Genomic DNA, 15,000 nt, shown 5'->3' on the forward strand with positions numbered 1-15,000 from the left:
TCTTCGCTACCAATGAGTTGTTATTTTCTGTGTCCAACAATATACAACTACTACTAGGGTTGGGCACACATCGATTTTTCTCTGTTGTCCCTTTGAAAGGAGTGTTTTTTATGGCCATTCTTCACGCTGATCACGAATCCGTTGAAATTTTTGACCTAGGATGATGTCTTAGTTTGGTAAAATGCAAAAATTCAAAATGGCCACCAAATTTACCCACTTTTCAGGTAAAATTTGACAATTATGGCTTACTTGGGCATGTAATATTCATGTAATAATATTATTATTGTAGCATCGTAACATGGTATCAATAATATTATTACATGAATAATATTATTACATTAATAATATTACATGCCCTAGTAAGGCATAATTATCAAATTTTACCTGAAAAGTGGGTAAATTTGGTGGCCATTTTGAATTTTTGCATTTTACCAACCGAAGACATCATCCTATGTCAAAAAGTTCAATGGATTCGTGATCAGCGTGAAATTTGGCCATAAAAAACACTCCTTTCAAAAAAAGTGTGGTTGTATGCCCAACCATACGACTCCCAACAATCTTAATAACATTACCAGCAATATAACACTACTACTATGCCCATTGCTACGACTCCTATGACACTATTGGACACTAAAATATTTCTAAATTACTCAAATTTTATCAACGAGTGGCACCACCCTCCATGTTTTAGCTAATCTGGAATTTTCATTCCAGAAAAGGTATTGTCATCGCTCACCGTCCATCCGCCCGTCCATCTCCTTTTTTGACTTCTCCGGCCAAACCGCTCAGCCGATCGGGCTGAAATTGGGCAGCAATGTTCCTCTCATGACTAGGAACAGGAATTATCAAGCTCGTTCCAGTTATTTGAATTTAAGTAGGTCAAAATGGCCGACTTAGTAAATATCTTCAAAAATCTTCTTCTCCAGACCCACCAGATCGAATGCTACCAAATTTGGAACACAACATAAGGACAGAGTCTTGATGTTAAATTGCGAAGGCCATGCCAATCACATGACCGGAAGTGACCGACTTCCAGTTCCGGTTCTTGAGGGACTGTGGCAGTTCCTCTTCAGGGTGCCTGCTGACTTTCTCAAAGATAAGTTTTCCGGTTGTTTTGTCGCGTTTTCACTGTCATTTTGTTATCTCTGTGTTTACTTTGTGTTTCTTGTTCGGTCTTGTGTTAAAACTTGTGCTAATTCTGGAGTTTTGTCGTATTTTAATATCGGGTTTCCTTGAGGCCTACCCTTCTTCCCATTTGTGTGCGCTTTCGTGTTTATTGTATTTTCTTCTTATTACCATCAGTTTATATTTTCTCCACTTTTCCCTCCACCCTCCTTCTATCCCTCTCAACTGTACCCTCCATTTCATATCTTGAAATATAAAAATATACAACAAAAATACCTTTTACCTCATGTTGGACCCTACATGACGACTTGACTTCTTTCCACTTTCGATGGTGGAGGTAAAGATGTCATGATGGTAATCCATTAGAGGATGGCGGTGTCTTATTGTGGCATCGTAACATGGTGTCAAGCCTGGTGTTGGCTTAGTGGTTAGGGTGGTGAGCTTGGGATCTTAGGGTTCTAAGTTCAAGCCCCATCAGCCACTGAATTAAAACAACGTGGGTTTTACTCAGCCTGTCATCCTTCTGAGGTTGGTGAAATGAGTACCAGTGAACTGTTAATAAGGGCATTACATCAGTGGTGCCCCCATACTCGGTAGCAGTGGCAATGCACTGTTGATCATAGCCAGTTGAAAGCAAGAAATTATGCCACCACAATAAGTGGAAGAATAAAAAATAATAACAATAAAAGTGTTATTTTTCCTCAATCTTCTTCTTCTTCTTCGTTATTCTTCATCTATCACAATCCCACAACAAAAATAAAATGTCAAAAGATGTGATAGTAATCCTTAAGATGATTGTATTGTGACTGTGTTGTGGTATCATTCTGACCTTTGTTTTTTTGAGATTCCATCCCTCTATATTTAAAAAAAAAATTTAAAATGTTTTTAGTTGTTTTTCTTGTTTCTGCAAAAAAAAATTAACTAATAAAATGCTTCATGTTTTTTATATTTTTAAAAAATCCTCGTGGAGAATCTCTAAGTCTTACTCACCTTGTTGTTCTTGTGGACTTTTTTGTTTCACAGCCTACAGTTTTCATCGAAACTTCCTTAAACTTGGTGTATATATGTAAAAATAGCCTGCGCAGACAGTAACCATCTCCGATTTTGAAAAATTCCTCCGAGAAAAAAGCTATGACATCAAAATATTTCCGCTAATGGAAATCGCCTAAAAATTATCTCCGAAACTAGGCAAGCTTTTTGAATTTTGTTTGCGGAAATCAAGCCGGGCATTAGCACAGATAATTTATCGCAAACCTGATACATCACAATGACGTCATATTTGTTTTTATGACGTCATCATGAAGAGGACGAGGATCTTAGCTCATTCGAGCTTGTTATTTTGGTATGGATTAAATCGATCTATGTTATTAAATTTGGCTTATGGTACACTCTATCCTTCCCCTCCCGAGGGCGGATCCATAATTCGGGTGGGGGGGTGGGAGGGGGGGTACAGAATATCTGGAAGGCATCTTGTCACAAAAAGGGCACCTGTATGCATGCCTCAGTTCCGATATATGTTTGCAGATAATTCGATGATTCTAGCATTTCAATGTGTCCAGTTATCTTGATACAACTAAATTTAGGGAAACGGAAAAAAGGTTTGAGGTGTCGAAGGTTTATTATTGAGCATATTCTATAGGAAATCTCCGGGGAAGCAAAATTGAGATTTTTACTTGATTCATTGAAACCAGGTTCAGTGTAACTGTAATGCAAGTTTATTACATTGAGACACTAGTATTTAAATGCTCATGTTACCCCAACTTGAAGTACTCACTGTCGACATTGTGCCCACACCGCCTGCTCAATGAAACCCATTACTTAGGCTCACTCTTCGAGGATGTTTTGTGGCAAACATATTCACAATTTCCTCTATGTTCACTTCCATGTCATAGTGGGCATGTAAGAGCAAGCCCGTTCATGCGGTCTTCACCCATAGTCAAGCAGAGATACATCTTCAATAGACATAACTCGCTGTTTACTCTTTCGACCTCACAAGATGTTACACTGATCGCACACATAATCTTGAGCATCTTGTGTATGTTATTGGAGCCAGCAGCTCTGTTCATTGTTCCAGAAGCGGATTTCAGACAATCTGGCACTTGGGTGCTCTTCCACCTCACAATCCACATCTCAACCTCAGCTTGAACTTCAGCCTCTCCTTCCAGATCCTTTTTGTGTGTTTTGTAGAAAATTTTAATGCCCTCCTTCCAAATATTGACCGAGGGTGTTGCATCTGCTATGTACGATGGAACAAGAAGGAGAGCCTTCACGGCTATGCTGGCCAGACCTTCAAAGAGGAAGTGCAGTTGTGCGAGATAATGATCCAGGAACAGTATGGCCAAAGCCACGTTTTTGTATGTCATCATCTGATGGCAAATCAGCCACAATATGCACCCTCAACGTTTACCGACTTCAATTTCGTAGCCTGGAAGCTTATACATCCACCTCAGCAATATGATTTTCTGCTTAAGTGAACCATTCGCTGAATTTTTCATTGATCTTATTTTGGGCAGCACTAACCATATTTATGACTATTCTGACCATACCATAGGCACCGGATAACATCGTGATTATGGCCTTGAAAATTGTGGCTCAGAGTCTTGTTGTAGGCAAAGCAACTGTGCAGTACCATCGTGCCAATGATGAACTTGAACTGAGTTATTGCAGAGTGTAATGGCCCAACTTGTTTGCGCATCACCATTGTAGGTGACATCTGAAGATATATCTGAAGAGATTCCTCAATGGCTTCGTAGTTGTCCATTAACTTGGCGATGGCATCATGTCGTTGGAGAGACCTGGTCGGGCATGTATCTACGAGTTTATTGTCATTGCCGTATAGTGTTACAGTCGATTGCATGAGATTAGAGTTTCATTTCAGTGAATACTTAAAGATTATCACGTCCTCTGACACATCTATGACATATAACACATCCTCTGATGCAATGATAGCAGCTGCTCCATTCCATATCAGCTGCAAAGAAACAAGTCAACATCGACAGTCCAAAAAAATGGAAATGGCCAAATGTGTCCAATGAACGTAATCTCTGCTGTCGCTGCCAGTTACACCGAGTCCCTTGAACCAAGCAAACCCAGAAGAGGTTAAGGCAAGTTTTTCTCGATTTGGCAGAAATGGAGATTTCAGTTCAATTTTAACATTCCCAGGTCAGCGAATGAGTGCCTTATTCAGTTGGGAGGCTTGTCCTGGCCCAGCCAGTGTATGCTAATAGTGATTGATTCATCTACGATCGATCAATCAGGATAACCTATCCCATCGATCCATCCATCAGTTGACGAATCGCAAGCAAACCTCGTATTTACTTCAACATACCTGGTATTTTGAGGTACTTCACTGGTTCAGCCTGCAGCTACAACTCTTTCTTATTCTTTAACTGCTGATGTCGTGGCATGATTTACCATAAAAAATGGCGATTAAATAATCTTTCTGACAGAAGACAGAAACTGCTACCGACCTCGGCTAACCGACCAATCATATCGCTTGTTGCAGTCAGTGAGCCAGTGGGGTGGCAGGTATGCTAAATTAATTAACTAAATGGTGTCACAGCCATAGCACGCCATGGCTATATTTTTAACATTTCATTGATCTTTAACCGCATTTTCTGCAGGCGTGGATGATATTAAGCTCTTGTTGCAGAAAATCTGGCAAGCTTTTGAAAAAAAAATGGCACTTGCCATCCGAGATGGGCAGGCCATGGCACCACTCAGCCATGGTGCCATTGCATGGCACCCTCCCCCCACTCCCCCCTCCCTCCCCACAATCCTGGCCTAGTTTGGTGGAGTCTACATTAAAGGTTCTCTTTCTTCTCGTGATAAAACGATTAATGTTTTATATTTTTAAATTTTGGGTTGCGTGCACGAGCTCAGAGACAAAGTAACTTCCTCACGTTGGAATCACTATCATGGCTTCAGCAGTTATTGATTTAGGTTGGGCTACAGTTTACCATTGTTTTTGGAGGGCAAGAAGCAGAAAGTTCAAATTGGCATTTTAACAATCTCCCAATGTGGTACTTTAGTGATGTATTCTGGCGTCTTATTAAGTCGTGGTATATCAGAAAATGCTTGAGAATAAAAGTTATGGCTTTTCAATGCTTATGACTTCATTCTTTAGGAGTTTACGAGCATATCATTGTGTACACATTTGAAAGGACAGCCATTTTTTTCCCACATCATCTTACTATAATTGTCTGTCTGTCTGTCTGTCTGTCTGTCTGTCTGTCTGTCTGTCTGTCTGTCTGTCTGTCTGTCTGTCTGTCTGTCTGTTCCCAGGTACCGCTAAAATGGCTGAACCGATCGCAACCATTTTTGGGGTGTGTAATCGTGGGACTCCTTGGAGTAAAATAGGCATAAATATAATAACATGACCCCCCTTGACGGCTCCCGAAGGGAGTGGGTGTGTCTGGTCCTTCTAATATGGAGTATGACCGTACTCCACAATAACATACAAGAAAGGCAAAATGATGGTGCTGCAGATCTCAATGTTACACAAGTTCTCCTCATCCTTTTGTGAGACAACTGAAGAAGAATTCTCCCAAAGGAGAAATAGCAAGCACTGTCTAGGTGATAATTCAAGCAGTCTTCGGCAGCTATTATAAATCCCCCTCGAAGGATGAATGAATGGCGCACCCTTCCATTCGATCTGGGAAACCCCTTCTTCCCAACCTCCTTTGATAATTACCTCAGTAGATGCTTAATGGGGTTTCTGACGAAACCATTCAAATGAATGGGGAAAAAGGAAAAAACTTTCTGACTCAAGCCCCAAAAGCCCAAAATAGGAGACTGCTTTCCTCCCCCTCCCATACAAGCAAATGTAAAATTGAGACCGACTCAAGCCCCAAAAGCCCAAAATAGGAGATTGATTTCCTCCCCCTCCCAAACAAGCAAATGTAAAATTGAGACCGACTCAAGCCCCAAAAGCCCAAAATAGGAGATTGATTTCCTCCCCCTCCCATACAAGCAAATGTAAAATTGAGACCGACTCAAGCCCCAAAAGCCCAAAATAGGAGACTGATTTCCTCCCCCTCCCATACAAGCAAATGTAAAATAGGAGATTGATTTCCTCCCCCTCCCATACAAGCAAATGTAAAATTGAGACTGACTCAAGCCCCAAAAGTCCAAAATAGGAGACTGATTTCCTCCCCCTCCCATCCAAGCAAATGTAAAATTGAGACTTACTGATTAAATCACTTCTTTCCTTTCATATTTTCATTCCACTCAAAGAGCGAACCAATGAATATTTGTCCATGTTCTACTTTGGGGAATAACTTAATTTTCCTATTACATTCAACTCCATTGAGTATATTCACAAAGATTACTTTGGAACTTAGTTCTTGGTTTAAATGTCTTTGTTGAGCAGAAATGAAATGATAAACTTCTCTTAATGCTCTTATTTGACCACCTCCTGAGCCACATATCATTTTGAGATTGTAGTAAATTGTTTTTCCATTGTTCAATTCATAACCAAAGTTTTCAGTCCATTCAAGAATTTTTTTTTTTTTTACATCCTCCAACTTATTAGTAATTAAATTTAACCGCTTATTTGTTTTATATACTTTTACCCCGGTTATATCTTCAATAAGACTTATTTGATATTTCTCACATTCTTTATGTTTTCCATTTAAATACCAAGGCTGATTACATCTCCACTCTTTGGTTTGGTTATTGCTTGATTCTATCAATTATAAATCAGCAAAAGGATGGCGGCAGCCTGTTAAAATTCCCAACTCAATATCTTAACACATACTTATAACCATAAGGGAGACTATTGATTCCATTCTCTAAAATATATATTTTATCATCAAAAGCTCCTAATGCTTTCTTATTTATCTCTTCTGTACATAATTGATGTTTATAACTTCTTATTATATTCATTTTTCTATACTCTTCCTTCTTTGAGGTTAAACAGATGTAATAATGTTTAAAGTTTATTGTTTCCTTGATTATATTTTTCTTTATTCCCTTTAGCTTCTTATCACATCTTTCAATGTTATTATTATTATCGATATACATAAAAAGCATAAGACTTTAATCTCAATCCTATAAATTCCTCATGACATTCCCACCCAATTAATATTTAAACTTACCAATAAATAACCTTTTATTCATTGATGAAAATAACACATCACCTGACTTATAATTACTTGTATCATATATATATATATATATATATATATATATATATATATATATATATATATATATATATATATATATATATATATATATATATATATATATATATATATCAATATTATCAATCATATCCTCATCTTCATCACTTGTCTTAATTTCTAATATAAAACTATCTGTATCCATACATAGCAATGACACATTATCCTTATACTTTGATTTTAAATTATTACAGTAATATTCATACATTAACGACTTTGACAAGTCAAGAATTGATGTTCCTATATAAATAAGTTTATCCATTTCAATACCCTCTTTTTTCAAATGAATAGCACAAAAATTCTCTGAAAACACCTCCGCTCATTCAAAACTTGGTCTATTAATTGACTTTGAAGCCTGTTTCCAAGATGTTTCCAAGAAGTCTGATGTTTTGTCGATTCCTAACATTTTCCATAGTCTTTCCAAATACAAGATTATCCATAAATTTATAAAAGTCCTCAAAATCAGTTTTTGCTTCTGTTCTCCTTTTTGTATTAAAATCAATATACTTCTTCAACCAATGACTTTGTTTAAATTTCAAAATCCGATGAATTTTCCTCACTCTCAACCCAGCAGATATCAAGTGGAAGTCCACGCATTGCGTGTCGAGCCATTGTGTAATTATTATGGATCATAGATGCGAAAACAGGAATCCGTATCTTTGACAAGGTTTTGACAAAATAGTGTGGAGGGATTAATTAAGATCAGAGAGTGAGTGGCATGTGAGTGAGTCGAACATAGATGCGACGTAACGCTGTGACGTAGGGTAGACGGACACTGAAAAGGAGACTGTGACGTAGGGTAGACAGACAGGACACCAAAATTTTGCTCCTCATCCCAGTGCTTAGTCGATACTCGACATGCAAATATTGTCTCAAGTTCCTTTGATGCAATGCATAACTTTCTTTATAATTTAATGTAGTAAGTAGTTTTTCTGGAGATTTACCTTTTATATTAAATGACTGTTGGTAATCACTTAACCATTCTTTTCTTGGACTTTCTTTATCAGGGGCAAAATGTAGGTCTTTATGTTTGTGATGAAGTTCTTCTGGATATTTTAAATCAACCTCAAAATAATATCCAACTTTAGCTTCATCCAATTATTTTTGAGAGGAGACAACAATGTCTTGTAAAACTTTTTCATAATTTTTTTTCTTTAACCCATTTAAATTTTCCATTAGGTAAAGATTGAGACATAGCCCACTCATACAAATTGTTAGCATCATAATACATCAGGTAAGAGTTGTCCTCATTCTTATTATAATCAGGAAGATATTTGTGATTTGCTTTGGCTTATCTCTTGGAACATACTTGAGATATTCCTCCTCTTTTCGCCTTCTCTATCATTAAAAGCATATCGAAATCACTGATTAATTCCAAATTCTGTTTAGTCATTTTTAACATTGCACTCCAAGCCAAACCTGAGGCTTTGTAATAGTGAGTGGGGTCTAATCCAAAAGAATTTTTATTATGACAGACTGTTCTAAAAGTTTCAAACACATCAACCAATAACAATACATCAGTTTTAAGATACAAATCATGATATTCTCCAAGATTCTTTATATTAAACTTCTCCCAAACCTTTTCAGCTTGTGTATAATCTCTATCAGAAATATGAGTTTTATTCAACTTGCCATAGAAACTTTCCCTTGAAGGAAGTTGTGTTTCTTTAAACTTCTCAAATGAATCCATGTAGTCATACGGATATATTCCCTTTTGTAATAAAAGATCAATCTCTTCTTGATTTGAGAAATGTGATTTAAGATTCGGTAAGTTTTTAATATTTGATGCGAAGTTATATAATGGATGCCATAAAATTGTATGTGTCAAGGAATCTGATATGGGTTATGGGGGATGTATGAATTGTTTTTGTGAATGAGATGTATTTTTGATCTGTGTTAGGAATGGCAGAAATATCTCCAGATGTCTTTGAAAGTTCATTTATAAATAGATGTCTGTCATAGTGAGCGTTGCGGTTGTTGTGAAGAAAGACAGGAATAAAGTTTGGAGGCTTGCAATTAAGATTACAACGGGAATGAGCTGGACCTCGATATTTACCAGTAAGGTGACAGTGATCCCTAACCTTGACCTCTCCCTCAATTTTCTCCTCACAAATATGACAGATACTGTTCTTTCTAAATTCCTTTTTCTCTCCCTTTGTTAATGACATTGGTGTATAGGTTTTAACCATTATTTCTCTTCGTCTTATGCAGTTTTTTTCCAATCGTCTTCCAAACTCCTCTGAGGCATCTTCTCCTCTATAAAGCCGCTGTCACACCTTGACGATTTAGCCAGCGTATGCCGACGTATGAAAAATTTGTCTCAAACCCTGGCACACGTCGAATACGTTATGGGAAAGTTTTGTATACGTTAAGAGCACGCTGGCATATGTCGTAGTACGCTGGCATACGTCGTAGTACGCCGAGCTCGTCGACAAATTTTAACATGCTCAAAATTTTTTGACGTATGCCAGCGTATGACTCACACATTCCGCATACGCTGGCCATAAGTTGTAGGCACGTTATGCGATCGTTGACACACGTCGACACACGTTACTTGTAAATTACTCATAAGTCGAAACACGTCGAGGTAATGTTTAGCATACCCGAAACTTATTTCTAACCGATGAGTAACGTGTTGTAGGCATGTTACGCGATCGTTGACACACTTCGACACACGTTACTTGTAAGTTACTCATAAGTCGAAACACGTCGAGGTAATGTTTAGCATACGCGAAACTTATTTCTAACCTATGAATTATGTGTTGTAGGCACGTTACGCGATCGTTGACACACGTCGACACACGTTACTTGTAAGTTACTCAAAAGTCGAAACACGTCGAGGTAATGTTTAGCATACCCTGCTATTGTTGTTCTGCATTATGTAGTAAAAGGAATTTGGGGATTATATGAAGCACACGACTGAAAAATATAAATATATTGTTGTGAAACAAGATGAGATATTAAGGGATATATTTTTTTATTTTATAAACAATTACATACATTATATAAATGACAACTATTATTATAAATCTTGTGGGTAACTCGGCTTCTGGAAAAAAAAACTTTCATAAATCAAGGTTCTTGTATCGTACAAGTGAAAATATTTAAATTTGCTTAAAAAACACCCCGTGATACACATTGTGTCCACAACAACTAGAGCAATAAGACCTGGAGAAGTAGAAGGTGAAGATTATTACTATATTTCAGTGGAGGAACATATGCGATTGAGGAATGAAGTTCAAATATTTGAGGAGGTTTCTCTTGGTACAACAAAATATTCACATTGCAAGAGTGAGTTAAGGAAACTAAAATCTGGTGGTCTTGGGATATTAGAAACTAATCCAGAAGGAATGAGACATTATTAAAAATCTGAGTGGTTATGAGGTTAATATTTTATCATTCAGTTTTGATGTTGATGAAGAAACTCAACGCAAACGTATGAAAAGCAGAGATACAAGTATGAGTGAAGAAGAAATTACAACTCGTATTAATGTTCATGAATAATTTGATAACATATTGTTACGGTTGTGGAAATTCACGGATCACCATTCAGGTTCCCCGAAGATCCGTTATGTCGATAAGTGTGTGTCCAGGTGAGATTTCCCCAATGATGTATAACGGGCTGTGAACCTTTGAGGTCGTGTTATTCTTTTCTATCTTTATTTTAAACAATCATCTCCTCACCACCCTCTCCACAACCGCCAACATCTCCTCACCACCTTCTCCACAACTGCCAACATCTCCTCACCACCTTCTCCACAACCGCCAACATCTCCTCACCACCTTCTCCACAACCACCATCTCCTCACCACCTTCTACACAACCGCTAGCATCTCCTCAACACCAATCTCCACAAACAGACAAACTTCTCCTCACCACCATCTCCACAAACAACAACATCTCAACAAACAAACGAACTTCTCCTCACCAGGATCTCCACAACACTGCCATCTTTTCACCAACAACAACATCCCCAAAAAACAATATCTCCACAAACAAACACGATGGCATCCTCGACAGCGGCAAAGTGATCTCAACCACGGCCACGTCTGACGGTGAGATCGGATCAGAACGGCGAAAGGGGCGGAGCCAGCCAGGGGTGAAGGTTCAAAGGTGAAAGGAGGGAGGGCGCTGATTTTGGGTGATGAAGCCCAGAGCGACCTCTCCCCTTGGGGCTATTAAAAGGCGCGTTTCAATGCCGAGAGCATTGTTGGTCGTTGTTGGTCGGTGGAGGCAGTCGAGTTGGAGTCGGGAGAAGTCGCCAGCCGGAGAGAAGTCGCCAGCCGGAGAGAAGTCACCAGCAAGCTACGTAACGGTCTGAGTGATCGGGCCCCGAGTCGGTCGAGCGACGCTGAGGAGTGAGCGGGCTCTTAAAGAGCATCAACTCTAAAAGGGCAAGGCCCGTTAGCTCTTCTGAAGCGTTGTCGGCTAGACCCGATCGACCAGGCCGCACTGCTAGGCCCTGGACCAACCAAGCCGCCGTGACAACAGCTGCCACGTTGACGACGGGACAGATATGGAGGGTTGCCGACCAAAGGACCCATCGAGTCACCACGAAGGTGGCGAGGTAACCTGCCTAGCCTCTCGGAGCTCCTTCGGTCATCCCAGTTCCGAGGAACATTAAAGGCTTACGAGCCCTGTTCTTTCTTTCTTTCTTTCGTTTTGCATGAAAGTCTCTGGCACCTTGTCCATAAGTAGAATTATTGTAAGTGCATGTACATAATAAATAGATATTGGCTGTAGGTTTTTCCTTGTGTCCTTTCCCCTACCCCCATTCATTGCATTGCTTACGTGTGCAAATAAATGTTCCCCATTTTTGAATGTCACCTGCTCGTTGCGTCCCTTCCTCCATTGACTGCCATAATTGTGTTCGGAATAAATAGCTGGCTGATTAATAGCTGATAAAATGTACATCAGGTCCGACGGGGCTTGGTGATTTAAAACCGCTCGGCAATCGCAAACGGAACGAGCTGCTTAAAGCGGCTTTTCCTTGTATGGGAGGGAAAGGAATCGGTCTCAATTTTACATCTGCTTGTATGGAAGGGGGAGAAAATCGGTCTCCTATTTTGGGCTTTTGGGGCTTGAGTCAGAGAGTTTTTCCCTTTGTCCCCATTCATATGAATGGATGCCTCAGAAGCCCCATTTATCTTCTATTTACCTCCATATTCTTTAAACTTTATCTCTCGAAATTTTCATTCCAATTAACAAAATAAAATATAAACAAACACTCATAGTCATCATGTAAAGAAATATAAATGTCATTCCAACGTGATAACCAATACAGACAAATCTACGGCAAGGAAATGCGGATACGTAACACCGACAGACAGATGCTGTCCTGCCTGGCGGACATCTGACCACGGTAACGTGCTTGCAAGCCTTTGTATCCAGCCAACATCTACAAAAATACCTCAATAACAAAACTACCATGGGAGTAGGTCACATCATCCCATGGTCATGATACATTAGCATTGCACGTTGCACCCCATCCAGATGAAATGGGTTAATAAACAAATCAATATGTCAGAATAGCACGTCAATTCCCGATAATCATGGCACACTTTTCTGATGATGATGAACGCATGGAAATCTCCATATGGGTCGTTGCAAAAACACGGATTTTCTTAAAATACGGAAGGAGTTTCACCCACGCACGTCCTTAGTAATAACTAGAGTTACACGATGGATCTTTGATCCCCCCAGGAGTGAGTCATTTCTACAATAATAAGATTTAAATAATTTATTTATAAACTTGATCGAACCGGCAATCCCATGGGATTTAACACGTGACATCTGGGCTGATGTCAATGTGTGTTCTGGTGCAGGTACTGCGCAGGTGCAGCTGAATGAGTTGTTTGTCCGTGCTGCAAGTGGAGTGGTACTTTCATGGTGCGAACATTTATTACTTTTTGTTCAGGTTATAATTTAGATACACCAACGGTGGCCCCAGGAAAAAAAAGGTCAACTGCATATGTAATAAATACACTGTATGCGGCGTGTTACGATGTCCATAACTCATCCATCGCTCATCATAGAGAGACGTGTGGGGGACCCTCATTCGACTAGGGGGAGTTCAGGTTTGCACTGTGGACCTGGGTTTTACCAAAATCGAGGGATTCTTAACAATTATTATGCACTACTTGTAGATATGTGTTGAAATTAAACATAAAAGTACTTCAACAACACACGTCATACAACTATACAATGTATTGTCTTTCTTGTGCTTAGAAAAAGCCTCCACTAGTGCTTCCGTCTCTTCCTATCTCAAAGCTGATTGGTCGCCTAGCACAGCAACAGCTCCTCAAGATTTCCTCAACCTCAAGGAAATCCTTACTTGAGTAATTCCGAAGGGTTGTTTATGCAACAGCCCACAAGGAAATCCTTCGCTAAGGAATCACAGTGTATATTAAGGGGGATATTTCCTTCAGGATGAGGGAAGTTTATGGAACTGGCCCCAGAAACTCAACACCAGTCAGAATCCCCAATGCAACCTGGCCCAGGAACTCAACACCAACCACTATAAGAGTCAGAATCCTCCACTGTGGAACTGAATCAAAATGCCGACCGAGTGAGGTTAGGCCAACGAAGAAACGTTAGCCCATTTATATTTGTCTGTGAAATGCTAGTTAACTGTTCTCCCAAGGAAAGCTGTAATAAAGTTGTAATAGGTATGCACTGGGCATTGTGTAAAACTAAAAGGGCAAGCACAGACAAAACCAATCCGTGGTGGAAACATCAAATGGATGCAACAGAAGAGACAAAAGCAATGAAGATACAATGGGGGCTTTGGGGAATAAAAACCCATTGATGTACCAGTGTACTGGTAATAGGCCACAGAAAAGCAAAGATATAATGGACGTGGCCTGCCAACATAGTCTACTACTTTGAAGAGTAAGAATGATGAAGTACCAAGACACCAATATCTGAGGATAGATAAGGTACTATACCAAGATCTGGGGATAGATATTGAACAATTATGAAGAGCTTCAGAGGCAGTGACAAATACACAAAAAGATGGAAAGAAGAGAGACGAGAACATCCAGTTAGATTTTTTGAAAGCGGCCTTGATTGCAACGACTAAAATACAAGGTACTTGGACACAGGAGAAGGCCAGTGAGCCCATCATGCCTGCGCTGCATCAACACCACATTCAATCATTCTGTAAGTTTATTCACTTAAATTTACTGGAGGTGGGGAAGGGAGAACAGTGGGGGCAAGCACGTAGAGATCACCAACGTGTCTTGGGGATGGGTAGTGAAGAGATCGTTGTTGTTGTCGGGCTAGGAATTAACAAACACCGACAGCAAATTTACCTTTTCACAAGATCCTCTCACAGATATCACAATCACTACACGTCTTCATACCAAAGCTACCGACTGGTCCTACCAATGTCCATATACCCCTCGATACCCAATGCTGCTCGGAATGTGCTTCAACATTCTCGCCTTGAGGACAGCACTTGGCCCTTAGGCCGAAACAAACCACACCTTTGTGAGATGTTAAATATCATCAATAAGAGTAATCATCACAATAATAACTGATAATGACAACAATAATGATAATTACAACATCAGAGCTGAAAATAAAATGCACTATACCCTGTCATTATGCATGTCTTACGTGGAAAGAGGCACATGTGACCCATTGGAAAAAAGGATCACACAGGATGGCAGTGAAGCGATGCCAAGGT

The 15,000-nt window shown here is 39.4% G+C and overlaps 1 protein-coding gene across 3 annotated transcripts in view; it reads right to left on the reverse strand.

Moving 5' to 3' along the window:
- The window catches only part of LOC147026323 (sulfhydryl oxidase 1-like), a 143,421-nt gene that overhangs the window by 67,234 nt on the left and 61,187 nt on the right, over positions 1–15,000 (reverse strand). For all 3 annotated transcript variants that reach the window (XM_085881621.1, XM_085881622.1, XM_085881623.1), the window contains exon 6: positions 14,931–15,000. This exon is cut by the window's right edge and continues 76 nt beyond it. In XM_085881621.1, coding sequence (XP_085737747.1) covers positions 14,931–15,000 — 70 coding nt within the window. The remainder of the gene's footprint in view (positions 1–14,930) is intronic.

Source organism: Eptatretus burgeri, chromosome 5 (genome assembly GCF_056783735.1).
Source record: "Eptatretus burgeri isolate ZD-2024b chromosome 5, Ebu_testis_v1, whole genome shotgun sequence".
Classification (NCBI taxonomy): Eukaryota; Metazoa; Chordata; class Myxini; order Myxiniformes; family Myxinidae; genus Eptatretus; species Eptatretus burgeri.